At 46.2% G+C, this 26,411-nt stretch overlaps 4 protein-coding genes across 5 annotated transcripts; 3 read left to right on the top strand and 1 right to left on the bottom strand.

The window, feature by feature from the left end:
• Positions 1–10,230: 10,230 nt before the first annotated feature.
• On the top strand, positions 10,231–14,288 carry LOC100839130 (putative ripening-related protein 5). The gene is made up of 2 exons (XM_003557963.4): positions 10,231–10,766; positions 13,663–14,288. Exons 1-2 carry the CDS (start codon positions 10,231–10,233, stop codon positions 14,135–14,137), a joined length of 1,011 nt encoding a protein of 336 aa, XP_003558011.3. The 3' UTR covers positions 14,138–14,288.
• A 1,235-nt stretch (positions 14,289–15,523) lies between these two features.
• Positions 15,524–18,368, top strand: LOC100838822 (probable arabinosyltransferase ARAD1). Its single transcript, XM_003557962.4, has 2 exons — positions 15,524–16,539; positions 17,353–18,368. Exons 1-2 carry the CDS (start codon positions 15,706–15,708, stop codon positions 17,911–17,913), a joined length of 1,395 nt encoding a protein of 464 aa, XP_003558010.1. The 5' UTR covers positions 15,524–15,705; the 3' UTR covers positions 17,914–18,368.
• An 876-nt stretch (positions 18,369–19,244) lies between these two features.
• LOC100838509 lies at positions 19,245–22,693 on the bottom strand. Its single transcript, XM_003557961.4, has 8 exons — positions 22,492–22,693; positions 22,102–22,168; positions 21,944–22,033; positions 20,767–20,819; positions 20,169–20,305; positions 20,000–20,064; positions 19,689–19,747; positions 19,245–19,586 (listed from the first exon to the last, which is right to left on the bottom strand). Exons 1-8 carry the CDS (start codon positions 22,573–22,575, stop codon positions 19,497–19,499), a joined length of 645 nt encoding a protein of 214 aa, XP_003558009.1. The 5' UTR covers positions 22,576–22,693; the 3' UTR covers positions 19,245–19,496.
• Positions 22,694–24,026: 1,333 nt separating this feature from the next.
• LOC100838213 (E3 ubiquitin-protein ligase SIRP1) lies at positions 24,027–25,931 on the top strand. Of its 2 annotated transcripts, XM_024457939.1 has the most exons (3): positions 24,027–24,338; positions 24,526–24,598; positions 24,699–25,931. In XM_024457939.1, exon 3 carries the CDS (start codon positions 24,740–24,742, stop codon positions 25,772–25,774), a length of 1,035 nt encoding a protein of 344 aa, XP_024313707.1. In that variant the 5' UTR covers positions 24,027–24,338; positions 24,526–24,598; positions 24,699–24,739; the 3' UTR covers positions 25,775–25,931. The 2 variants fall into 2 exon arrangements, with proteins under 2 accessions (XP_024313707.1, XP_010228681.1); XM_010230379.3 differs by lacking the exon at positions 24,526–24,598 and having other exon boundaries at positions 24,029–24,338.
• Positions 25,932–26,411: the final 480 nt, after the last annotated feature.

The following is a 26,411-nucleotide window of genomic DNA, read 5'->3' as shown; positions in this document are numbered from 1 at the left end:
CAAGAAAAGAGCACAACACCGTACGTAATCTGCTCTTTCTTGTTGATTTTGATTAGTAGTTCTAGTATTCATGCCGTGAAATTAGATGAGTTTTATTGCTGTGCGTTGCTATTTAATTTGTCTAGTTTGCATGATATAATGTGCTACATGTTTTACATACTGTTTTTCTGGATTAAATATTCATCGAAATTACCTAGTTATTCAACAATCCAAAAACCTTACTCGTGTAGGCAATTTTCGATGTCTCAATTTGCTGTCACATTGAAACCACCTGTGTTTACTGGACTGCACTTTAAGAGGTGGCAGTATAAATGTCATATGTGGCTCGTGGCTATGGGCGCATGGTGGGCGGTACAACACGGGAAGATTTAAACAATTGCTTCTCAGCAGTTGTATGTTGAGGCTTGTGTTGTAGTCGTCGGTGCGATCTGTAGTGTGCTGGGAGATAAGCTCGTTGATGCTTATTTGCACTATCAGGATGCCAAAGAGTTGTGGGATGTGCTCGATGCTAAATTTGGTGCATCTGACGCTGACAGTGAGCTGTACGTCATGGAGCAGTTCTTTAACTATAAGATGGTTGCAAACCGATCTGTAGTAGAACAAGCTCATGAGTTACTGACTATGGCTAAGGAACTTGAGCAATTCAAGTGTCCACTACCCGACAAGTTTGTCGCCGGGGGCATCATCGCCAAGCTTCCTCCCTCGTGGAGGAACTTTGCTACTTCACTAAAACACAAGAGACAAGAAATCTCTGCGGAGAACCTGGTTGGGACTCTTGATGTTGAGGAGAAGGCGAGAGCAAAAGATGATGGCCCCAAAGGCAACACACAAGAGGGTACGTCCACTACCAACATGGTTCAGAGGAACAACCACAACAACAGTAACAACAAGGGAAAGGGAAAGGCATTCAATAATACTAGTCCAAAAAACACTACCACTTTCAAGAAGAAGAAGAAAGGAGGCAACAAGGACAAGGATCCTTGCTTTGTGTGCAGAGAACTTGGCCATTGGGCGAGTAACTGCAAGCAGCGGAAAGGAGGACAGATTCGGTAAAAGTTTGCTAATTTGACCATTGGCAACAATGAAGATGCATGCAGGTATGGCAATTTATTTACTGTATTTTCTGTATGTCAGTCCACCGATTGGTGGGTCGATACAGGCGCAACTATTCATGTGTGTGCCGATATTTTCTTGTTTTCTTCATATCAGGCCATCAGCTCCTCAATGATGATGGGGAACGACGCCCATGCTTCTGTTCATGGTGTTGGCACGGTGGATTTGAAGTTTACTTCGGGAAAGATCGTGCAGCTGAGGAACATGCAGCATGTGCCCTCCATTCAGAAGAATCTTGTTAGTGGATCACTCCTTTGCAAGGACGGATTTAAGTTAGTGTTTGAGTCCAATAAAGTTATTGTGTCTAAGTATGGACAATTTATTGGTAAAGGTTATGAGTGCGGAGGTTTGTTCCGCTTATCCCTTTCGGATTTTTGTAATAAGGTCGTGAACAACGTCAATTCTATTAATAATGAGTCTAATGTTTGGCATTCACGACTTTGTCACATTAATTTTGGTTGCATGACGCGATTAGCAAATTTGAGTTTAATCCCTAAAATCAATGTGGCTAAAAGTTCGAAGTGCCAAGCTTGTGTGCAAGCGAAGCAGCCTCGCAAGCCTCACAAGGCTGCTGAGGAGAGGAACCTAGCACCGTTAGAGCTCATACATTCTGATCTTTGTGAGATGAACGGTGTATTAACCAAAGGTGGAAAACGTTACTTTATGACTTTCATTGATGATGCGACTAGATTCTGTTATGTGTATTTGTTAAAATCAAAAGATGAAGCATTGCATTATTTTAAGATCTATAAAGCTGAAGTCGAGAACCAACTTGAGAAGAAAATTAAACGTTTGCGGTCTGACCGCGGTGGAGAATATTTCTCCAGTGAGTTTAATTCATTTTGTGAGGAACATGGCATAGTCCATGAGAGGACGGCTCCCTATTCGCCCCAGTCAAACGGGGTTGCTGAGAGGAAAAACCGCACGCTGACTGACTTGGTCAATGTCATGTTAGACACTGCTGGTTTATCCAAGGCATGGTGGGGGGAGGCGCTATTGACTTTGTGTCATGTCCTAAATCGTGTTCCCACAAAAGATAAAGAAGTCACCCTATACGAGCTATGGGAAAAGAAGAGACTCACACTTTCTTACTTACGGACTTGGGGCTGTTTAGCGAAAGTCAATGTGCCAATCACCAAGAAACGTAAGATTGGACCAAAAATCGTTGATTGTGTTTTTCTTGGCTACGCACTTCGAAGTGTTGGCTATATATTCTTGGTTGTAAATTCTGGAGTACCTGACATGAGCGTCGGTACAATTATGGAGTCCAGGGATGCTACTTTTTTGAGAACATATTTCCCATGAGAGATATGCATAGCCCATCTAGAGAGGATCATGAGGTACCTGCTGAACCCGTCAGTTCAGAGGAACATCAGGATCATGGTGTAGCTCCTGAACCCGCCATCCCAGTGGAAAATTTTGAACAAACACGTGATGAGATTCCTGAGGAGTATGACAATGAAGCCCCTATTAGGGGTAAGCGACAAAGGATTATTAAATCCTTTGGTGATGATTTCATTGTGTACCTTGTGGATGACAGCCCTAAAACCATTGATGAGGCCTTTGCATCTCCGGATGCAGACTATTGGAAGGAAGCCATTCGTAGTGAGATGGATTCTATCATGGCTAATGGTACGTGGGAGGTCGTTGACCGTCCGTACGGGTGCAAACCTGTAGGATGCAAGTGGATATTCAAGAAAAATCTTAGGCCTGATGGTACTATTGAGAAGTACAAGGCGCAACTTGTGGCCAAGGGTTTTATCCAGAAAGAAGGTGAAGATTTCTTTGACACTTACTCACATGTAGCTCGATTGACCACAATCAGAGTATTACTATCACTGGCTGCCTCATATGGTCTGATCGTCCATCAAATGGACGTTAAGACAGCTTTTCTTAACGGAGAGTTGGACGAGAAAATTTACATGAACCAGCCAGATGGATTTGTAATAAAGGGTCATGAAAGCAAAGTGTGTAAGTTATTAAAGTCTCTATATGGCCTGAAACAAGCTCCTAAGCAATGGCATGAGAAGTTTGACAAAACTTTAACATCTGCCGGCTTTGTTGTAAACGAAGCTGACAAATGTGTATACTACCGCCATGGTGGGGGTGAGGGAGTTATACTTTGTTTGTATGTCGATGACATACTAATATTTGGGACTAAGCTCAAAGTGATTGAAGAGGTTAAGACTTTCTTGTCGAAGTGTTTTGACATGAAAGACCTTGGTGTAGCTGATGTTATTCTGAACATCAAGCTCATGAGAGGCGACAATGGTGAGATCACTTTGTTGCAATCTCGCTGTGTGGAGAAGATCTTGAGTCGTTTCGGCTATGCTGATTGTAAACCTTCTCCAACTCCTTATGATCCAAGCGTTCTGCTTCGAAAGAATCATAGAATTGGAAGAGACCAACTGAGATATTCTCAGATTATTGGTTCACTCATGTATTCGGCTAGCGCAACTAGACCTGACATCTCTTTTGCTGTGAGCAAACTGAGTAGGTTCAATAAGAATCCGGGAGATGATCATTGGAGTGCACTCGAGAGGGTCATGCGCTATCTAAAGGGCACAATGGGCTATGGTATACACTATACTGGGTACCCCAAGGTACTTGAGGGTTGTAGTGATTCAAACTGGATATCTGATGTTGACGAGCTAAAGGCCACGAGTGGATATGTGTTCACACTCGGAGGGGGCGCTGTTTCATGGAAGTCTTGCAAGCAAACGATCTTAACCAGATAAACAATGGAAGCAGAACTTTCAGCATTAGATATATCCACGGTTGAAGCCGACTGGCTTCGTGAGCTCTTGATGGACTTACCGATTGTTGAAAAACCAATACCGGCGAGTCTTATGAACTGTGACAATCAAACTGTGATAGTCAAAGCGAACAGTTCTAAAGATAACATGAAGTCATCAAGACACGTCAGGAGACGTATGAAATCTGTCAGAGCAATGAGAAATTCCGGAATAATAGCATTGGAATATATCCCAATGGGTAAAAATCTGGCAGATCCCTTTACAAAGGGTCTATCAAGGAATGTGATAGAATCTGCATCAAAGGAGATGGGTTGCGACCCACGTGAGTTACCATGGCGGTAAACCAACCTATGTGATCGGAGATCCCGTGAATTAGGACCTGGGAAACAAGTCATTGGATAACTAAGGAGAGTGTACATTCTTTATCCCACTTCGTTGACGATGCATTACTCTCGTGTACTGTATGGTAGGTTGTTTAACTTAATGTGTTCTAACGCGTTGCATTAATTTGCAAGGGAGATACTGTCCTACAGAGTAGTCTCTAAATAATACACCTATATGAGCCTGACTGTTGGTCGCAGTCTATGAGATTTGGGTGGTCTCTAGTAAACTCATGAAAAGGCCCGGAGAATGACTTATATGCTCCTACCGCGGGGTAGCATTCGGCAGCTCAGTACCAGACAACAATTTAGTGGAGCTCTAACAGAGAAAACCGACAATTCAAGGTTTGTTCATTGTTCAGTTGTGCGTGAGTGAAGCTATTTGTTTAGGTGGATGTTCAACTTTAACCGGGTCTCCACTGAAACGCTGGTATATCAAAAACAAAGTTTTGGATCAACGGCAGTTTTATGTGCTTATGAGATATTGTGGGGGATTGTTGAAATTTTGGGTTAGGCCCAAGGCCCAATCTGAAATTAATTCCTGAAAAATCTCAAAAGCCCATTCATGAAGTGGGATGAGTAAGTGGAAATAGTCCCACCTTGCTAGTTTAGGGGGAGTTGGACGAATATATAAGGTATGTTAGTTCTCACCTCTTGAGCAAGTGAGCAAGGGAAATCCCCACGCGCGCTCCTCCTCCTCCTCCTCCTCCGCTCGCCTCGTCGCGCCGCGCCGCGCCGCGTTTCGTGGATCGAGTTCGAGTTCGAGTTCGAGCCGGGTCGTGCTTATATTTTTGGCAGTCAGAATCCGTTGCGGACGCGTAACAAATCCCGGCTTTGGTTTCTAAACCGAACCGAAGTCTGCCTGCGTGCCTATATAATAAGACTACCCCGGCCTCCGGACGAAACACGCCTCAACCCTAGCCGTCACTCCCACGATCCAATCTCGTTGTTCGCCACCAACTGCTACTCCACCCCGTCGACTGCGTGCACACATCGCCGGGAGAGCAGGCCTCCGGAACCCCGACGTTCGAGATCCTGCCCGGGAGATGGTCGATAAGGTTTTTGGGGAGCGTTCTCACGCGACTGCTCGCTTCATCACGTCTCTGTTTCGTTGGCATCTTCATCATCAATGGCCGACGACCTCGGAGATCCCCCGGCTCAGGCTGCCGCTCTAGCTCAGCAGCAGCAGGCTGCACAACTCCAAGCTCAGCAGCAGGCTGCCCAACTCCGAGCCCAGGCAACTGCTGCTGCACAGGCGCAAGCGCAGGCACTGGCCGCTGCTCAGGAGGTAGTCAAGGCTGCAGCTGCTGCCGGCGTGAACATCGAAGCTACCGGACTCGTCACCGACTTCAACAAACAAACACAAAAAAAAAGCACAGCACCGTACGTAATCTGCTCTTTCTTGTTGATTTTGATTAGTAGTTTTAGTATTCATGTCGTGATATTAGATGAGTTTTATTGTTGTGCGTTGCTATTTAATTTGTCTAGTTTGCATGATATAATGTGCTACATGTTTTACACGCTGTTTTTCTGGATTAAATATTCATCGAAATTAGTTGATTATTCGACAGATACAGGTACAGAGCGCCGCGCAGCACTGTGCAGCAGCCAGCAGGATACCGAGGAAGGATGGAGATGGTTCTCAGCTGGAGGTATTTGTCAGAGCATTCCCGCGGGACCGGAGGAAGAAGAAGATGATGAACAGGGGGAACTAGTAGGGAGGAAGGTGGGGGAAAAGCTCGCGGAATTGGGTGCATGCATGCACCACCAAGTGGCATGGGATCGAGGTGGCTGAAAGCAACGGATGAGGAGACCGCAGAAGCCGCGACGTGTGCGTTGCCGCCGCGGTCCAGCCTGGCTCGACAACTCAGTGCGACCGGCCCGACCGAGCGAGTCATCACGCTGAAATCAATGCCTGTGCGAGATGCGATCTGAATTTCTTTGAGTTCCAGTGCTGCCTTGATCCGTGCTACACGTACGTGTGAGTTGTGACCACTGGTCCATGGACAGATTCTGCTCCCCAATCGACGATGATCCGAAGATTTCAGGGCAAAAGGATGGGGACTGCCGGAACAGCCAAGGGAAGCGAGCGAGGTGGGCCGCAGGCTGCCGGCGCACGTACTGTTCGTGGGCGACTTGTTGATCAACTTGGGGGCGGGCCAGCAGTATTAATTCCGTGATCACGAATTCACGATGCTGCTATACGTGCAGTGTCTATCTATACGACAACAGCATCTGGATTCCCCTGGCCGTGCATGACATGACGGATGCCTGCGCTGCGACGAGACTGTGCAGCAGATGCTGTCTTCTTTGGGAAACGTCCCGGCAGTGCAGCAAATGTTGCCTGAGACGGAGTACTCGGTTAATAACACGGAGGTACGGGCTGGATTAACACCAAGTTGGCTGGCTGATGGAGTAGTGATCTGCTCCTGCGCCTGAATCAGACTTGGCAAGGAAACTCTGTCACGCCGGATTCCCTGCAACTGTAAGGAGGAGGGAATGGGAATGGGATTGAGCTTTGGCATTTTTGTACTAACACATTTTGTTCAAAACAAACTCAAAATTTAATGAAATTTTGAGGGTGGTCTTAAAATGAGACCTTCAGTAAAAGTTTCAAATAATTCTGAACAACTCTGAAAATCTGGCTTCCTTTCTGCTGACTGACGCACGAACACGTGGGGTTTTTGCTTTTTTTTGCTGTGATTGGTGAAAGCGGTGCCGGTACATACAGACACACCGCTAGTTTCCACTTTTGCTATGAGCATGATGCTCTATCCACAAATGTTTGTCCGGATGGCCCGCCGAAATTTATCCCACCGTTTGATTCTTTTTCTAGCACTCCATACTTTTTTTCCATCACTTGATGCATCACATCTGCAAATTGCATCGGTCACAGCCTATTGACAAGGAAACGAAGGAACTAGCTAGTGGATAGATATGAATCATACGAACAGCAGTTGGAAATGTTCTCCTGATTGGTATTTACCGGGTTTTTTTTCATTGCCACTATAGTTGTACCACTCTGGATTGAAGGGAGTATTTTTTTTTGAAGTTTTGTTTTGTTTTGATGGGACAGTGCAATGTAAATTAGTACTCCAGATGGGCTCTGTCACGTTGCAACATGAAATTGAAAGCAAAGCGTTTAGATATGTCGCTACACGGGCCAGATGGGCTTAATTGCAACATGAAATTGAAAGCAAAGCTCTTGGATATGTCGCTAAACGGGCCAGATGGGCTTAATTGCACAGGAAAAAACATGTAAGACAAACCAGCATGCTATTGGGCTCCGCCTTGCGCTCCCCATAAGCCCAACGGACTACATTGGCAAATCGGAGAAAAAAGTCCAATCTAATTTTGCTGCTCGCAAATTTAAGCAACCAGCATGTTCGTTGTGACATACCGAGTCCGATGCCTGATCGTCGTCTTGTATATGGAAAGGATATACACGCGGCGGTTCCACAGGCAAGAAGGCAAGTACGACGGAGTAGTCCACGGCAGTGCTGCAAGTCCGAATTGGTGACGGTGGCGAATCGATCGCTCTATATATGCGAGCTCCCCTGCTCGCCTGGTTCCTCGAATTTCCATCTGTTCATCGTCAGCGATCTGCGTGAGTGCTCGCAAGCTAGGGTTCGAAAGAGAGGCCCCCATGGATCACAAGCGTCTTCCCGTCGTTCCCGTAGTTCGCCTGTCCACCCGCCTCCACCTCACCGCCTTCTTCCCGTCGCCAGCCCACGGTGGCCGCCGATGCGTCTCGGCAGGATCGCCCCCGGCGCTGATGGCGGACGTCAGGGTCGTCATCAGGAGGCATTTCCCCGCCGGCCCAGCCAACCGGGTCGTCGTGGAGAAGGTGGCCGAGGACATTTCCCTCCGCCGGCAGCCGTCGCGGAAGCTGCGCAGCCCGGAACGCGTGGAGCGGGCTCTGGCGGCCGACGTGATGCCGCTTGTGCGGCACACCTTCGACCGCCGCGCCGTGGTCGAGGCCAGGAAGGAGATTGCGGCTTACGTGTCCGGAGCCTGCGCCGACCCGCGCCTAGCCAAGGGCGGCGTGCAGATCCTTGTTCTGCTGGACACTTTCGCTTGTCGGACATTGCTTCGCCCGGCCCCGGCGCTTCGTAAACCGGTTGCTGCTGTAAAGAACGAAGCGTGCGCAAGAACTACGGAGCAAGGGGTCGCTGCGGTGCCTGTGAAGAAGGCACGGGATGTCGGCGTCATTGGAGATGGACGGCCAAAGAAGGTGGACGTGCAGCCGCAGGTGGAGGAGAGGTTCAAGGGTTGGGTGCCGTGGTAGGAGACAGAGTTACAAACGGAGCTCGGGCTCAGCGCTTGCTGATCTTGTTGGCTGTCTCTTGAGTGCTTCAGATTGATACCACTTTTTTGTTTCATCTGAGTAGAATTCAACGGTGTAACAAATCTAGAATACGATCAGGAAGTTGTATCTAAGGCAGGGAACATTTCTTTGTTTATCAGTGTAATCTGTTTGTCGTTCAGAGAGCAATGTATTCCTCCTAGATACTGGTATGATGAGTACCACTCTAAATGTTAGTATACTTTATGGCTACTAAATGTTGCTTCAATGAGATTATTTGAGAACGGAGAAGGGGCAGTTTATTTTCAAGCTGAAATGGGGGCCAATTCGATATCCTCACAGTCTACGGCAAATGAGGATTTCTTTTTGTTTTAATGAGGAACTTGTTCAGTAATAGGTTTCGACAAGCCAATCAGATGTATCGATCGGAATGTATCATGAGAATTGCTATATTTGATAATTAATGTCAAGTTAGCTGTCTCTTTCTTTCCTAGTTATCTTATTTCATTCGGGCAATAATTTTGGTCCTGTTGTGGTTGATTCCACTGCAGAGCACCAAGCGTGTAGTTCATCTAGCACATCTTGATAAATTAGTGATCATCTATCTCTAATTTTATATGGCACAATTATATTATCTCCCAGAAGAGCACATCTTGTTCGTAGTACTCCTGCATAACACAGCTAGCGAAAACAAGTCATAGTTCCGGTGAGAAAATTATTTGCAGCTGCGGCACTCCTAGTTCATACCGAAGACACACAATGTGGTTCAGAAATTCAGAACTGGAACCCATCGGTAGATAAAGAGATGCACTCATGGAAGAGAATAACTATTTATTTAATTGAATGCTAATCAGAGCACTGCTTCGGTATTAACATTGGTCTTTCACTATATCTTGTAACAGAATACTGGATAGCATATTATTGCACGTAATAAGTAACTGAAAATAGGAAACGTGTAGCCTTGTTTGACCAGAATGTTCGCAATTTTCCACCCATACAACTTACAGTTTCTTTTCTTGTCCACTCATTGGTCTCTTTTTTTCAAAAAGTGGACCTCCAGTTTGATCTAAGGTCTCTCTTCTTCTTTAACAGTTGAACACAAACCTACAGAACTCATAAGGAGTCAAGGACTTCAGTTTTGTTCAGTGAGACAGTGACATGCGTTAGTCAATTTGTTAACTATCATACCATTTGAAATATAAAACGCCACTCCCTCCATTCCATAAAGATCGGCACGGTTTTGAACTAGTCCAAAGGCGTGCCAATCTTTATGGAACAGAGGGAGTAATACCAAAGCTAGTAGTGCGTAACACTATGATTTACACAAACTAGTTCAGCACTACTATCGGCCACACAAGTATAAGAGTGTTTTACCCGCCAAGGAGGTTAATTAAGAAGATGATTAACCATTTGGAACGGTAACCAGAAGCCCGTTTGAGACGGTACGTCAACATATCAAGTTTATCTACCTAATCTGAACATAGCATAGAATTGCGGTGGAAAACAACGTACTAATGCTTGTAGCTACCAGCAACGCAACTATATAAACAGATGCACACCCACCAATTACCAAAGCAGGCAAGCAACAAATGCAAACACATCAGGAGTCAGTAAACATAGGGACATAGTACAAGCGGTGGCACCTAAGATGTCCACCAGCACAGCTGTAGCTACCATGGCGCTCTTCGTCCTGGTCGCGCTCTCCCTCTCCCACGTTGCTTCCTCCCTTCGCCCCAGCCTGGGCGTTTGCAGGGCCAGCGGATACCTTCCGGGGAAAGCCGGCCATTGCGAGAAGAGCAACGACCCGGACTGTTGTGAGGACGACAAGAGGTACCCGCAGTACCACTGCTCGCCGCCCGTGACATCAAGCACCAAAGCCGTGCTGACGCTGAATAGCTTTGAGAAAGGTAAGGATGGTGGTGGCCCGTCGGAGTGTGACAACTCCTACCACAGTGACAAGGAGCTAGTCGTCGCGCTCTCCACTGGCTGGTTCAAAAACATGGCCCGATGTGGCCACCGCATCAAGATCACCTCCAATGGCAACTCTGTGTACGCCAAGGTGGTGGACGAGTGTGACTCTGTGTACGGCTGTGATGATGAGCACAACTATGAACCACCGTGCGCCAACAACATCGTGGACGCCTCGCCTGCAGTGTGGAACGCCTTGGGGCTCGACCAGAATGTTGGCATGGAGGATATCACCTGGTCAGAAGAGTAGGTATCCAAGAGCAGTCAATACAGAGATATATGGCATGTACAGATTTATTAATAGTAAGAATGATTGTCCCTGTAAATATGATACCGCTTTATATATGATTTAAAATTAATAAATTACTCCTATTTCGTCCACGGCTTGATAAAGGAAAGAAATCCTATGCGACCCATGGAACAACGACCCAGTGCATGGACCCATATCTAACCCGTTCAATCTAACCCAGCGGAGAGAGATCAAGTTAGATGCATAGGAGATCGTGCGTTTCCAAAACATGTCCATCGCTGGGTCGTTCCACGGAGGGTCGCATAGGATTTTTTACCCTTGATAAATGCCTATCATTTATGTCTAGTCATGGTTCAGTTAATGATTGGGATATCGCTAATCGATAAATGCTCGGTCGGCTTAGGGCTAGGGATCAATCAGAATTCGTCCGATTAATTGATTCAATTGGTCGACCAATAATTGGTCAGTTTTTTAAAAAAAATCCCAAGTTTCCCAGCACTAAAATATGCTACTCCGTATATTGAATAATTCAACAAGTAAACATGCAGGAGAGAAGATCCCTGGAGCAGCCAGGTGGGGAGAGAGCTAGAGGCGGTGGTCGGCAGAGAGCCAGAGGAGGAGAGGGGAAGCCGTGGGTGAGGAGGAGACCAATGGTAGAGGAGCTGGGGAGGAGAGAAGTTTAAGAGAACATGGTAGGCAGTGGCGGAGGAGGAATACCAGAGGAGGAGGAGGGGGAGGGGGAGCTCTGGTCTCCGGAGGGCGGCGCTAACGCAGACCTAATCAAGGCGGGATGTGGGGGGAGAAAGTGCGGGAGGCGAGGAGAAAGAGAAATTCGACAAAATGCCGCACCTTTCTTTGGGACTTTGTCCCAAAAGCACACATTTACTGGTGTTAGACAAAATAGCACACTTTTCATTGGAACATTGACAAAGTAGCATTTCCTGTTTTTTTAAAAGCATTTTTCCAACCTGGACCCACATGCCAGATTTTTCTGAACGAACATGCCTGCCCCTTCGTCTCAAGAACAGACGACATCCAACCTGGACCCAAGTACGTCGTGATTCTTTTCTATTAATCGTTTATCAGCCGATTTATCGGCTGTCTTTTTTGCGGGAGATTTATCGGCTGTCAGACAGAATAATCGGGCCTGGTGATTAACGCTGACGATATGCGTTAATAAGCGGTGCCCTCCCGAGTAGCGATCAGCGGATTTTTTGAACAGTGGGCGCAGTTAGAGTCTACCCTGATTTTGGAGGCAAGTAGAGCAGTCATGGTCATTGATGTTTATCAGACATCTAAAAAGCGTGAAACTCAGAGAGTATTACAGCCTGACGCGGCTAGCTAGCTCAAGAACTTTCTCTTGTAAACCACTATTTGTAAAACAAGCAAGTACCAGAGTTTATACCAAAGACGAAAAATCTGGTTAAGAAGTTTTCCCAATCCTGTTGAACGACTTCCCTATAGCATCTACTGGAATGATTCTCACACTCTGTGAACTATCGGAAAATGGACAATACAAGACTTTTCATATCAGCACAGAGAATGAGAGAAATTGACAAGAGAAACTCATGCTTGAATGGCTGAAAGAGCTGGGATGAAAACAAAAGAAGGAGGTCTTTGATTCATATAGAAATCCAGAAATAAAAAAGCACGTTGATGCAGCTTTTATAAATTCTCAAGCGCAGATACCATGAAAACAGGATAGCCTCTTGGAGACAACTTTCAATTCGCTTTCTAAATAAACAGTTAACATTTTTAATTTAATCTCCTCTCAAAACAGAGAAAATATTTTCAATTTCATCAGTAAAATGAGTTGCTTGCTATTAGTCTCTAATACCGAAGCTGGTAGCAACATTGTGACCCACATCGGCAAATAGTGCAATTCCCAACTTACCCAGGGAAAGATGTGATGGGAATTTAGCGATATTTCTACACATCATTTCTCTCTCTCTCAAACCGACCTTGGGGTTGACAAACCAAGAAAAGGGACAATATACTACATGGCGAGTTAAATAATTGGTATAGTTCAGTCTAACAAGCACACAATGTGGCATATTAACTAGTGCAATATTTTTCATGTACCTCTATACAATGTCATCCCAAATATGTGCAGCCAAGCTGTCAAAAAAAAGAAGTGCAGCCAGCCAACAAGAATTGAAAACCTAACAAGGAGACCAGGAGCTTACTCTCTTGCGGGCACAGGGCAAGGCCCAGGCCCCAGGGGATGAGGCGGCGGCGGTCCCTGCCATTTCAGCGGCTTCCACCTCGGGCAAGGCTGAAAAATGCCAGAAACAGAGCTGCTCGGCCAAGGAAGGGGCGGCGGGAGCACATTGGGGGCGGAAGGTGGGGCGGAGGAGGAGGCTGGAAGGAACGCGCTCGTTCTCCTCGTCGGCCGCACGCCCGCACGGTTGTCCTCGCGAGTACGTGGGCCGAAAGAGAAATTAATGGGCTAATGGGTTAACAAGCAAAGAACTACTCCCTACTTCTTCTTTTTTGCGGGTAGAACTACTCCGTACCGTGTAATTAACACGTTAACCCCTGTAAAAATGTATGAATGACACGTTAATCAGTCAGATAACCGTTTGGAACGGCACGCCAACTTTGTGTAGTCAAATCTGAACATGGCAATGGATTGCCGTGGCAGACAAACAACATACGACGTCCACATAGCTGGTGGCAGCCTGGCAGCGTAAACAAAGCAGCTATAAAAGCTTAAAGAGGGTTGAGACCAATCAAGCCACCGAAAACATACGAAATCAAAATACCTAGCGAGGAGAGTTTAGAGCAAGCAAACATGGCCACTGCTTCGACCGCAGTCACCATGGTGTTCTTCATCCTGGTCATCCTCTCCGCCTCTCATGTTGCCTCCTCCTTTCGTCCCGGGCTTGGTGTGTGCCGTGCCAGTGGCTACCTTCCTGGGAAGACGGGACACTGCGAGAAAAGCAATGACTCGGACTGCTGTGAGGATGGCAAGCGATATCCGCAGTACCATTGCTCACCTACAGTCACCGCAGACACAAAGGCTGTCCTGACACTCAACAGTTTTGAAAAGGGCAAGGATGGCGGCGGTCCATCTGAGTGCGACAACGCCTACCATAGCGATGAGGAGATGGTCGTTGCGCTCTCCACAGGTTGGTTTGAGAATATGGGCCGATGCGGCCATCGCATCAAGATCACCGCCAACGGTAAGTCCGTTTATGCTAAGGTAGTGGACGAATGTGACTCCGTGTACGGCTGTGATGAAGACCACAACTACGAGCCACCATGTGACAACAACATCGTTGATGCCTCTCCGGCAGTATGGAACGCCCTAGGTCTTGATCAAAATGTTGGTATGGAGGGCATCACCTGGTCTGATGAGTAAACAGCTTGGTATATACATGGGGTGGGACCATGCAGATATATGTTGGGTCATATGTGATTAATACGGTAGTGCTGTGATAGAGTTCTCTAGTTTGTATGCATTCATGTAAATTTCTTCATGTATCATGAACATTTCCCCAAATTCTTGTGCAGTGAGTTGTCTTGCTGGTGGTAGAGCATCATGCCATGTTCTTCAGTCAATTTGCAAAATTTGACATTTTATTTAACCTTTTGCTATTGAGAACTTTGAACGGATAACAACATTTAAAGAGAAGCTGAGAGACAATGGTGTAATCTACCTTAGGATTTTAAGTCATATATATAGAAGGAAGAGCCAATAGTACTCACCTCAATTGTTTTACGAAATGACCATGACTCCTGGATGCTCATCGCAGTGCCGACCACATCGCGGCCGTCAGGTAGAAGCTCCTGCTAGGATCCGTGTTCTCGGTCGCTGTATCTCCATCGTCAGTTGTGGAGTCAGAATTCGCACCACCAACACTCTATCACTATATCACCAATTCGCCAAGAAACAACACAAAATGACTTACCTCAAGATTGGATAGTACTGGCCAAGGTGAGCTTCTAAAGGAGACACAATAGTCGCCATCGTGCAGCGTGGGTATGCGCGACCCGGCGACCGCCAGGCGCATTGACCGAGTGCCTCGTCACCGTCAGGAAAGAGACGCTGGTGGGGGCAGCACTTCCAGGTGCGGAGGCAGGAAAAAAATACAGGGAGAGACATGATAGAATGGATGATTTATTGGGAGGGGGGTGGTGTGGCAAAACATAAAAAATATGAAACTTATATGGTGAAATTGCAAAGGCTATTCAAGGACATAAGTAGAAATTTTAGTTCTTATGGGGGAGGGGGGGGGGGGGGCAGTGGCTGCCTGGTCCCTGCCTCCGCCACTGAGCACTTTGTCTTCGTCTTTGGCAAAGTTTGGTCTTTGGTCAAGGTGAACTCTTTCAAATCCTGTAGTCCATTGCCACCACGAACACTGACCTGTTTGGTTTGACTTAAAAATGCTTTTCAACTTTTGACTTATAAGCCATAAAATCATTTTTTTTAGGTGTTTTGGTCTTCGGCTTTTTGCTTATACCATCATTTAATAATATCCAGTAGCAAGCCAAAAGCACGTGAAGTGAAAAAACACTTTTAAACCCAACCAATTTTAAACCCAACCAAACAGCCCTGTCAGGAATTTGGGAGGAAAAATCATGGAAGGTGGAGATTGTGTCGATTGAGTTGAACAAATCGGGAAGGTAGAAGGTGGCGCCATACAGAGATAGGAATAAAGGACTCTTTTGCGATCCAAACTGTGTTGGAGGTCCCTCGAGGCAAGCGGCAAAAGCCGCTCCTCAGTTCGTCCTGTCCCAGTCCAGACCCTGCCTCGGCCCGCACCGCATCGGTCCAAACCGCTTTCCTGAACTCCCAGATCCCATTCCCATCCCCTCTCGGTCGGGCAAGCAGCCGCGGCCGCCACTGACCCACCCCCACATACCACACACGTATCCCCGTCTCCTCAGATCCGAGCGCCATGGCCGCCCGCCTCCACCTGCATTGCCATGGCCATCGCTAGCGGCGCCATGGCCGCCTCCGCCTCCTGCCGGAGCCCGCTCGTCTGGTTCTTCTCCCTCGCCGCCGCGCTCTTCTTCGCCTCCTGGTACCTACTCCTCGACTCCGCCGCCGCGCCGGCCGCGCTCGACGCCCGCCGCCAGGGCCCCCGCTCCGCCTCCCCTGCCAGGAAATGCGATCCGGCCACGGCGCTGCTGCGGGTCTTCATGTACGATCTCCCCCTCGAGTTCCACTTCGGCCTGCTCGACTGGAAGCCAGGGGGCGCCGCCGCCGGGGGCGGCCTGTGGCCGGACGTCAGGCACGGCGTCCCGGAGTACCCCGGCGGCCTCAACCTGCAGCACAGCATCGAGTATTGGCTCACGCTGGACCTCCTCGCCTCCGAGCAGGGCGCGCCCACGCCGTGCAACGCCGTGCGGGTTCGCGACCCCGCCAGGGCCGACGTCGTCTTCGTGCCCTTCTTCGCGTCCCTCAGCTTCAACCGCCACTCCAAGGTCGTGCCGCCCGCGCGGACCAGCGAGGACCGCGCGCTGCAGCGGAGGCTCATCGAGTTCCTCGCCGCGCGGCCCGAGTGGCGGAGGTCCGGCGGGAGGGACCACGTCGTGCTCGCGCATCATCCCAACGGGATGCTCGACGCGCGATACAAGCTCTGGCCCTGCGTCTTCGTGCTCTGCGATTTCGGGAGGTACCCACACAGCGTGGCCAACATTGACAAGGACGTGATCGCGCCGTACCTGCACGTCGTCGGCAACTTCTTCAATGACTCCGCCGGATACGATGCCCGACCTACCTTGCTCTACTTCCAAGGCGCCATTTACAGGAAAGATGTAAGTACCCTTCGGTAAATGCTTGCTTGTTTTAGCTGATGCAACAAAACGATAATCTTGTTGGGGATCAGTCAACTTCTAATTTAATAAGATGATCATTGTTCAAAAAATGTTTCCCATGTGGTTCCCCCCTACATAGATTTGGGAATGTTTGCCATGTACTAGTACTATTTAACTGATTAAGGTTTCAGTCAACAGCACCTTCTAAATAAGCCAGTACGGCCCCCCTTCTGGACACTCCCCGTGGTACTTGCTTTGAACTGCATTGATTCTGGCCACCGGGAAAATGTCATAGTTGCAAATCAATGCCACTGGTTCTGCAAACGGGTGTAATTTGTCTTATGTTCACTAATCCAGCTAAGTTTGGTAGGCAACCACTTCTTTCATGTGACTGTTATCTGCATATTTATAGCTCTTTGTTACAGATCTAAGGAGTGGAGTAGTACTGAAGTTTAATACTTCAGTAGTTCTACAATCTGACAAGGTTAGCAGAAAAAATTGTTATTATTTGGCTATAGCACTTAGGGAAAAGATATGTGGGGTATGGCCTTTGCAATACACCTACCAGGTTAGTGACATCGTCATGCTCATAAGCGATTGGAACGATTGTTATTTCAGTAATAAGGCAATCCCTTTGCTAATTTTTATTGTTATTATGTTGCTCTGACACATTTGCAGTAATAGTGTAAAATGTGGTTTAGTAAGCAAGATGCAAGGTATATGGACTATAGACTGGATCCTGAGAATAGATGAATTGTATGAAACATTGATGATTTACATGGTTAATGATCTTTTGACTCCACAATGTTGCAGGGTGGTTTCATCCGACAGGAACTGTATTATCTTCTCAAAGATGAGAAAGATGTGCATTTCTCATTCGGAAGTGTGGCTGGTAACGGGATCGAGCAATCAACACAGGGGATGCGTGCTTCCAAATTCTGCCTCAACATTGCAGGCGACACACCGTCTTCCAACCGCCTATTCGATTCCATAGTCAGCCACTGTGTTCCCATCATCATCAGCGACGAGATTGAACTCCCATTTGAAGATGTCCTTGACTACTCCAAGTTCTGCATCATAGTGCGTGGCGTGGACGCAGTCAAGAAGGGTTTTCTGATAAATCTGATCAAAGGAATAAGCCGACAAGAGTGGACAAGCATGTGGAACAAACTGAAGGAGGTAGAAAGGCACTTTGAGTACCAGTACCCATCTCAGCATGATGATGCTGTCCAGATGATCTGGAAGACCATAGCTCGAAAGGTGCCCTCAATTCGGTTGAAGGTTAACAGATTACAAAGATTTTCCCGGTTTGAAACTAACAAAACCGACGAGTCTCTGCCTAGATCTTCCTGGCTAGAAAATCAAGCTCGTTGATTTTAAGATTTTTAGACCAACAAATCCCCCAGCAGGTTTTCAGTCCTCTGCAAGATGGGGGATATTGATAATGACGGTTGAGCTTGAACCATTAGCCAGGAACAGCAGCTGCAAGAGATTAATGGACTAAGTACACCTGATACATGTTACCAGGACAAAATTACAGATCCGGCTTCCTTATTTTTGTCAACTCCGCTTTTCTACAGAAATGCACTCAACAGTGTAGATTAGGAACAATAACATTTTGTATCAGAATATGTAGGCCCCGTTTGGAACACATGATAGGAAAATCACAGGAATAGGAAAAGTATAGGAATTGAGATGTCATGCATTTCGAATCCTATGGAAATTGAAAACGCAGGAATTGAGAAGATTAGCTGTTTGGAATGCAGGATAGGAAAAATATAGGAAACATTTTGAATTTAAAGAAACTAGTTGTGACAAATCTTTTACTAGTAACTGTTGGCGACGCCTTGCACTAGCTTGATTAATATCAGCCGTGTCTTTCCCATCTTAATAAAATATTCAAGTTGTGATTCATAATTCGTACTAGTATTTGCCCTGTTGACTATTGTAAACGCCTTGCCGCCGCCGATCTATTTTCATTCCTTTCAGCGCTAGCACTCGGACATCCAGGTTAGATTGATTTTTGTGCGTGTCTGGCCTTTACGGCTGCCCTTTTGGCGCGCGAGCGAGCGAAAGAGGCAGAGCAAGAAGCGTTGCGTTAGAGCGCAGGAAAAAAATCCATCAGATCCGACTGGATGTTTGATTTCCAGTAAAATGTGAAGCATACGAACACAATCCTATGGAGTTTTCTTTCCTATTCCCACGTTCCAAACGGCACCAAAGGAATTTTTCCTACGAAAATCCTTTCCTTTGACATTCCTACAAAAACAATGTGTTCCAAACGACCCGGTATATTCTAGGCAGTAATGTGATTACTGATCACTTCCATTGAGGTCTTATACTTCGCAGGTTTTTCTTTTTAAAGAAGCTTCGCAGGTTTAGCTCCGATTCTCAGCGCAAATGTTGTCGTTCCGGCATTGCTGCTGATCTGAAGCGTAGGTGCGTCATGTTGAATTGCCTCTTGGGCTAATCTATTCTGGGTCCGTATTCCACAGGAATGAGGGGCAGGTAGGACTGCCAGGAAACCACGCCTTGGCCTTCTTTTTTGTTCCCCTGGACAATCGATTAGAAGTTGTTCTTGGTTTAACTTAATTTCTTGAAGAAAATAATACCAGTCTGCATATTCCTATCGCTCTTCCTGGTGGCTGGACATGATTTTTGTGAGCTAGACAATGTCACACGGGTTGCAGGAAATATGGGCAAAATGAACAGCACACCAGCAGATAACTTTAACACAAGAAACAAAGATTTTCATATGTATGCGAAGGATACAACAGTGAGCAATGCTCAACACAGGCAAGAGTAATGACACGGAAGTCAATGGTTCAGTGAGTGATATTTTGCTAACCAAAAACAAGGTTATAACTTATAATCCGTGGAAGATGATTGTCTAATCAATGATAACATCTCCCTTTGTGATTCAGTTATTTTGTGGGGAAGTATGTAGGTGGTGACATTCAGACGCGGACACCATATTCAGATATCCTGTTCACCCTTTCTTCCAGGACATATCTCTGGCTTTTCAAATCAGAAGCCATGGAAGCCACCTGAAAAAAGAAAAGGAGCATATGCTAAGTTCGAAAGCAATTTTCATTAAATGGTGACAGCTGACAGGTTTTTATACGTAGAGGCATAGAGATTTCACTTGCCTCAGCTCGTAATTCGAGAGATTGCCTAGTAGGAATAGTTCGCAGTCGATCCATCAAACCTAGGGCCATATGAATGATATGGAATAAATTACACAAATGAATGATCAAAGGTACATATGCCTCCGACCGGTATTACTTGTCTCAAATTTGCCCAAATACGGATGTATCTATGAGTAAAAAGCGTCTAGATACATGTAATATTTCAACAAGTAATTCCGGCCGGAGGGAGTATCTTATATGTAGATAAATTGCTTCAGATCATTAAAAAAAAATCAATAGTGGGCTATCTGCTCTGATAATGAATTCAATACCTGCAGCTGTGGATTCTGCCTTGTAAATTGAACTTATAACAGATTGGATTTGCTTACCAGTGGATCTGGAAAAAACGTGAGCATACAATTTATATACTGATTATTTTAAGTGTGGCATTGTTCAAGGAAAAGACACAAGAGGATTAGAAAAGCACTGCTTGTCGATTACCTCAAATCAGTTCGCCCACGCTGCAGATCACTTTCACCAATGACTACTTTATCGAGGGTGTATTTGGACTCCTTTCTCAAGTTTTCAATAGATGTTTTGTATTCGATCATACTTTGTTCAGCATCATTCAGTAAATCCTGGCAAACAGTGTTTGTCAGAACATCACATATGTTCATGAATAAAGAATGTTTGCCTCCCATGGTTCTCATATTTACAATCTAGGTAGAGGTGCAACTTGGTGACCCTCAGGGTACCCTTTGACCCTCCTTAGTTCAAACAAATGAACTAGTTTTTCAAAAAGTTGTGTCATTTTAAAACTTTAGTTCATTTGGTTGAACTAAGGAGGGTCAATGGGTACCCTGAGGGTCACAAACTTGCAGCTCTAAATCTAGGTTAGTTACAGAAAAACTGAAATCCAGTCATGGCTATAAACGAGTACTTTACCAGCATGAGTTGAAACAAGTCAATAGCTGAACATACTTGGGAGAAATCACTGTTGCATGATTCTACCGTGATGAAATATATGGGTATACAAAATTACTGAACATACAGAATCTAAGAAGATGTTACAGGTCAACCAAAGCTGCAAGTACTATACCTTCTCAGTTTTAAAACGGCCAAGAGTATTGCGGTATAAAAATCTCCGAGGACCTGAAGGTAAAACGCTCATTAGCATCAAGACAAAAGAAACTATTGTTTCATGAAAATAAAAACACAATAGTATTTCAGTAAAGAAGGGGAAGGACCACTTTTGAGCTGCTTTTCATTATGTTTTGATACGTTTACTATGTGCACATGAATATCTGACGGCACAATCCTGATTCTCGTGAGTACAGTTTTCCAGGTTTGAATCCCAAAAGGGAATTACCAAACCAAGAAAAGCAAACAATATGATTACCAAAATACAACTGGCAGGGTTTGAGCTTGACTCTGCTCAGGTTTGTACTTGTTAAGAAACGTGCATGGAAGCACCACTCAAATGGAAAGGTACCTCATACATACAATTCATGTGCACGTCCTCTAGCACCAAGCAATAATCACTGCTATGAGGTTTTCAACACAACATGAACGCTTTCAACACTCCAATAAATAGGGTAATATGATTGAAACAGTGGAACCGTTTTTCTAGTGCTATGACAGAACTTCTGAAGCCTCCAAAGAAGAGATCAATTTTTCATGACCATTGTGGTTGCCGGTTGGTCTAGGAAATAACATAATATACTCTTGGATATTAATAGAAAAATGAAGACACATGCAATTGGACCAAAAATGAATCTTCTCTAAGACAATGAGTCTCTGGACTACGAACACAAGGAGCCAGATTGAGCGACAACACAACAAATTCTCAGATGATTTGCCTTTTCCAATCCTGATTAGTATGCTAATGCGGCATTTAGCTTTGGTTGCTTACTCTTGTCAATTTCAGTTCGACAGGATGCATTTCTGAACATGTGGGTATATGGGTGGAACCAGACAAGTGCTAAGAACCTAAGATAACAAACCTGGTAAGTGTGGGTGGATCATGATCTCTAATTAAGGATTTGTGAAACTACATGGCTTCCTTCACTTCCTAGTTTCTATCAAATAACATTTCGAAGGCAACCTTATGAGGTGCCACATGGTTAGAGCAAATAAATACATTTGCAACCTGTCTTCTATGAAAACACAACAACACTATTCATACATCACATTTTTTCCAGAGCAATGCCCATAAAAGCCACAAGAAACAAATAGCATTATAGCAGTAAGTTTTCAAAATAATGCCAGAAATATACCTCTCAACAAGATGAACCCTGCAACAGTGGCACATCCAATTGCTTCCGCCTGATGCCCGCTCGCAAGAACCAGCGCATCCGAAATAGTAACTAAAATGAAAATAAATCTAAGCACATACGCACATATGCACCCAGCAAAGGAGTAATCTAGTTCTTACCTTTGGCCCTCTCCACAAAAACATCCTCATAAGCTTTGTAGTGTGACCACAGGCCAGGAGAAAAGCTCTTCATATGGAAGCAGAAAGATGGTGAACGCGGCAGAATGAGAAAAAAGATATTTAGGAACGAATGCAAATCTCCAGTTAATCCAACACAATGTGTATGAGATAATGCAACTTTACAGGCATAGCAGTAAAATCTACGGATGGTACAGGGAAGATAAAAACACGAAATAGGAACATCTTGATAGATTTTGCAATCGAATCCCAAACGAGGAAAAACACTAATTTAAGAATTATGCAGTCTAATATCACATCTGAGATAAAGAAAGGCGCGTAGAAACACGAACCCAAGATGTGTAAACGAGTACGGGGGGAGGGGATCGATACCTGGAGCTTTCGGAGAGGCCACGGGGAGGCGGAGGCGGCTTCCGCGCCTTGCGCCGGCGTGCGGCCGGTGTCCGGTGACACCATCGACTGGGCTATTTCCCCGGCGACCTATGGGCACGCTCACGGATCTCTCGTTCTCTCTTCTTCGCCGCCTTTCTCTCACCCGTCCGACGAGAATGGCTTTCCCTTCCTTTGGATCGTGTCGTTTTGGGCCCCTTCGACCGTAGGCCGAGAAGAACTTCGGATGCAAACATTCAAGCCCATGAACAAAGTGAAACCCTTTGGCCCATTGACCTTCTAAAAAACGAATGGTCCAAAATACCCGCGTGATGAAATGGTCAATGTACCCATGGGATGTGTAACGATATGAGATCTACTTTAAAAATCTGAAACTGAGAAGTGGAATTAGTGCATCACTGACACACATGAGTAATACTCTATTTCCAATTTTCAATTTCAGATATTAAATTATACTCCCTCTGTTCCTAAATAGTTGCACTAAAACAACGACAAGTATTTAGAAACGGAGAGAGTACTCTAAACAAATCCATTTCACTTATTTTTCCGGACGCAGTGACTAGATTAAAATTGCAGAAAGGCCGCTGGTCTAAGACTAGTGATAATAGAGTTCCCAAACTTACACCATGTTTGTGAGGGCTTTTTAACTCCCATATATTCTTTATGATGAGTAACTTATCTAATTTCTGACCAAAGTTGAATCTGCACTTATATGTGCGATATAAACACATGGAAGAGTTACTATTTTAACCTAGGGGCAGAGTTTTATCCCTATGGGTTATGACCCTTCTAACATTTATCCAATCACGCTGATTAGCAGTATTGTTCACGGTGATTTAGCAACTAAGACACAAAGTAGCTTTACAAACTTGATTGAAAAATAGCTTTATAAACGTGTCTATTGCATTTATGTGATGGCCTCCCTCTTAGTTCTCCTCCGAGTACCTCCTTCCGTTTCTAAATATGATAAATCTTAATATTGTCTTAAATCAACTTTTAAAACTTTGACCAGGTTTTAGAAAAATGTTTCAACATCTAAAATATCAAATAAATATACTACGAAATATATATCAGGATGGATTTAAATTTTTTAATTTAGAGTCATATATTTTGATAAATTTTTAAGAAATTTGATTTAGTACAAAGTTATGACTTTTTACATTTAGCAACGGGGCGAGTACAACATAGAAGGAACACGATCAACGCACACCACATGTGAATTATCCTTCAATCTAGCGGTACTATGACTGCACAGTTATAAAAGAAACCAAATACGGAGTACACATTTTCTTGAACGTCAACTGTCACGGCATTGTCCCGGTGTCCCTCTCACATGAATGCATTCTCCGCCTCATCGAACGCGCCAATGTCACAGCGTTCGTCAGGGATACGCACGCCGGAAGAGGAACTCGTCAAAACCATTCCTACCATTTCGTGTGGTTTTAGCTTTGCTCACGCTACCCGTGACGTGACAGCAGCGAAAGCTCTACAAAAAATAGCCAAAAGAAAAAAAAAAAACTTAGAGAGTCTCCCTGGATTAGAACTCTCCGCTGGGCGCTGGCTAAGGAACAAAAAACACACGTCCCGTAGCTATCGAGAAAACCAGGCGATATGTGCAAAAACAAGAAGAAGCCACCGATTATCCCCCAACAAAGCGCCCACAAGTTTTAGTAATATCCGGTCGATCGAGTCTCGTCTCATCTCCGCTTGCCTCTCCTCTGGTTATGCGCTCTGACTTGCTGCCTCGATCCTAAAACCATCTTCTCTGGTGATTACCACGGAGGATAGGTGTTGCTCTTGGAGAAGCTCAGCTCCGTCAATCTTAGCTGGTAAAAATTTCATTTTTATCCATCTGACGATCATCATGTTTATACGGTTCCATTTCTTGATAGGATTGTCTTGTTTATATATGTATTTCGTTTCTGAATTTGCAAAGAATTAGTTCCTGCAATTATCTGCATAGAGGATAAGACCAAGTCATCTCCGACGACCTGAGTTTTGTGTTCTTTAGCACAGTAAAATTTAATTCTCGAGGAATCAACATCTAGGCCCAAATTAATGGTTTCTCCCGGACGCTGATTTTGCCAAGGTTATTGACTGGGGGTGAAATTTTGCATATCTCTTCTGATTAAAACCAGTATCTTGGCATTAATATACCCTCCTGGGCGAAACTCTGTTCGTGTGTGCAGTTGTTGATCGAGCAGAGAGATAGGAAACGGAGGAGAAAGGCATGGAGGAGGAACCCGATGCAGCTTATTGCAGATACTACTGCCACATGTGCTCGCTAATCGTGAGCCCAGAGCTGGGCATCCAGGAGGTGAAGTGCCCGCACTGCGACTCCGGGTTCGTGGAGGAGATGCTGGCCGACGCCCACGCCGGCGCCCGGAGGACGAGCAGCAGTGCAGACGAGGCGGGCGCGAGACCGGACTCATCAGAGCTCGCGGTTTCGCCGTGGCCGCCTATCCTCATGGACCTCCTGGGCGTCTCCTACGCCGGAGACGGCGGCAGCGGCGACCTCACGGCCCTGGCGCGAAGGCATTACCGCCACCTGGCCTTCCTGCAGCTTCTCAACGCGATCCGGGAAGGCGATGCCGATGCCGGTGCCGACGGCAATGCGGCGCCCGACTCAGGGGGCCTGGAGCAGCTCGTGCTGGTTAGCCCCACGGACGCGCACGCCATGATGCTCATGGAAGAGCGAGGAGGAGGAGGAAGCACCAATAATGGCGCGGTCAACGCGGCGGGCCGGGTGGGCCCAGGCCTGACGCTCGGGGAGTTGATCCTGGGCCCTGGGCTGGACTTGCTCCTGGAGTACCTGGCCGAGACCGACCCGATGAGCCGGCAAGGCCCGCTGCCGGCCAGGAAGGATGCCGTGGCCGGCATGCCGACGGTCCGGATACGCGAGGCCTCTGCCGCGACGTGCCCGGTGTGCCTGGACGAGTTCGCGGCCGGCGCCGAGGCCAAGGAGATGCCGTGCAAGCACTGGTTCCACGGCGAGTGCATCGTGCCGTGGCTGGAGGCGCACAGCTCCTGCCCCGTGTGCAGGTACCAGCTGCCCACGGACGAGGCCGCGGAGCCGCCCGGCAACGGCATTGGCAATGGCAATGTCAATAGCGGCGGGGAAGTTGCCGACGCGTTCGGCGGCAATGCACGCGGCGGCGGCGGCGATGGGGACGGAGGAAGCAATGGCAGGCGGCGGTGGCTTGCCCGGCCTTTTGGGCGGTTGTTCTCGCGCCGATCAGACGGGAGCTCCTCGTCGTCACGATGAAACGGAACACCGGGAGGGGAGGGAGAATCTCCTTTTGTTGACACGCGTCTAGTCTAGCATCTGCTTTCAATTGTAAAGCTGCGTTGTTCTTTGGTTCAATTGTAGTACTGTAGCACCGATTGGTTCAAGTGAATAACTGACGCATCGTTCTTTTATTGCTGTGATCTTCGCCATTGGCCAATTTTTTGGAGCATTTCAAAGATCCGCAATGACACGCAGCCTTCACTCTTCAAAAGTAGAAGGATCTTTAAAGATGAGCTTGAAATCGTTTTTCACAGGGCTAGAGGAAAAACCTAATCCCTCCGTTTCATAATTCTCGCCTCAAATGTGCCTAAAAATGGATGTATCTATTCTTAAAAAAATGTCTAAATACATGTAATATTTTTGACAAGAATTATGAAACAGAGAGAGTATCTAACAAGTGCATAACGGTGCGGGTGGAGGTGGGAGCAATTTTGTCCAAATTCTTGAAAATTGGGGTGGACAAGTCCTAAAAGTTGATTTGCGGATTCATTAGAGGTCCTTGTCAATAAGAAGAGGACACTTGGCATGTTTTGTCATTTTTTCCATTTTTCTGAAACCCCCCCGGACTTTGACTAAATTGCCCCTGAATTGTCACAAGTGCATAACGGTTCGT

Source organism: Brachypodium distachyon, chromosome 1 (assembly GCF_000005505.3).
Source record: "Brachypodium distachyon strain Bd21 chromosome 1, Brachypodium_distachyon_v3.0, whole genome shotgun sequence".
Lineage (NCBI taxonomy): Eukaryota > Viridiplantae > Streptophyta > Magnoliopsida > Poales > Poaceae > Brachypodium > Brachypodium distachyon.
This window is presented reverse-complemented; position numbering and strand designations above follow the sequence as displayed.

Coding starts and splice junctions, on each gene's coding strand:
- LOC100839130 (XM_003557963.4), top strand. CDS start 10,231: ATGGCGCTCTTCGTCCTGGTCGCGCTCTCCCTCTCCCACGTTGCTTCC. Junction 10,767..13,662: donor GAGGATATCACCTGGTCAGA/AGAGTAGGTATC, acceptor TCCCGGGCTTGG/TGTGTGCCGTGCCAGTGGCT.
- LOC100838822 (XM_003557962.4), top strand. CDS start 15,706: ATGGCCATCGCTAGCGGCGCCATGGCCGCCTCCGCCTCCTGCCGGAGC. Junction 16,540..17,352: donor GCGCCATTTACAGGAAAGAT/GTAAGTACCCTT, acceptor ACAATGTTGCAG/GGTGGTTTCATCCGACAGGA.
- LOC100838509 (XM_003557961.4), bottom strand. CDS start 22,575: ATGGTGTCACCGGACACCGGCCGCACGCCGGCGCAAGGCGCGGAAGCC. Junction 20,065..20,168: donor CGTGGGCGAACTGATTTGAG/GTAATCGACAAG, acceptor CGTTTTTTCCAG/ATCCACTGGTAAGCAAATCC. Junction 19,587..19,688: donor CTCTCGAATTACGAGCTGAG/GCAAGTGAAATC, acceptor TTCTTTTTTCAG/GTGGCTTCCATGGCTTCTGA.
- LOC100838213 (XM_024457939.1), top strand. CDS start 24,740: ATGGAGGAGGAACCCGATGCAGCTTATTGCAGATACTACTGCCACATG.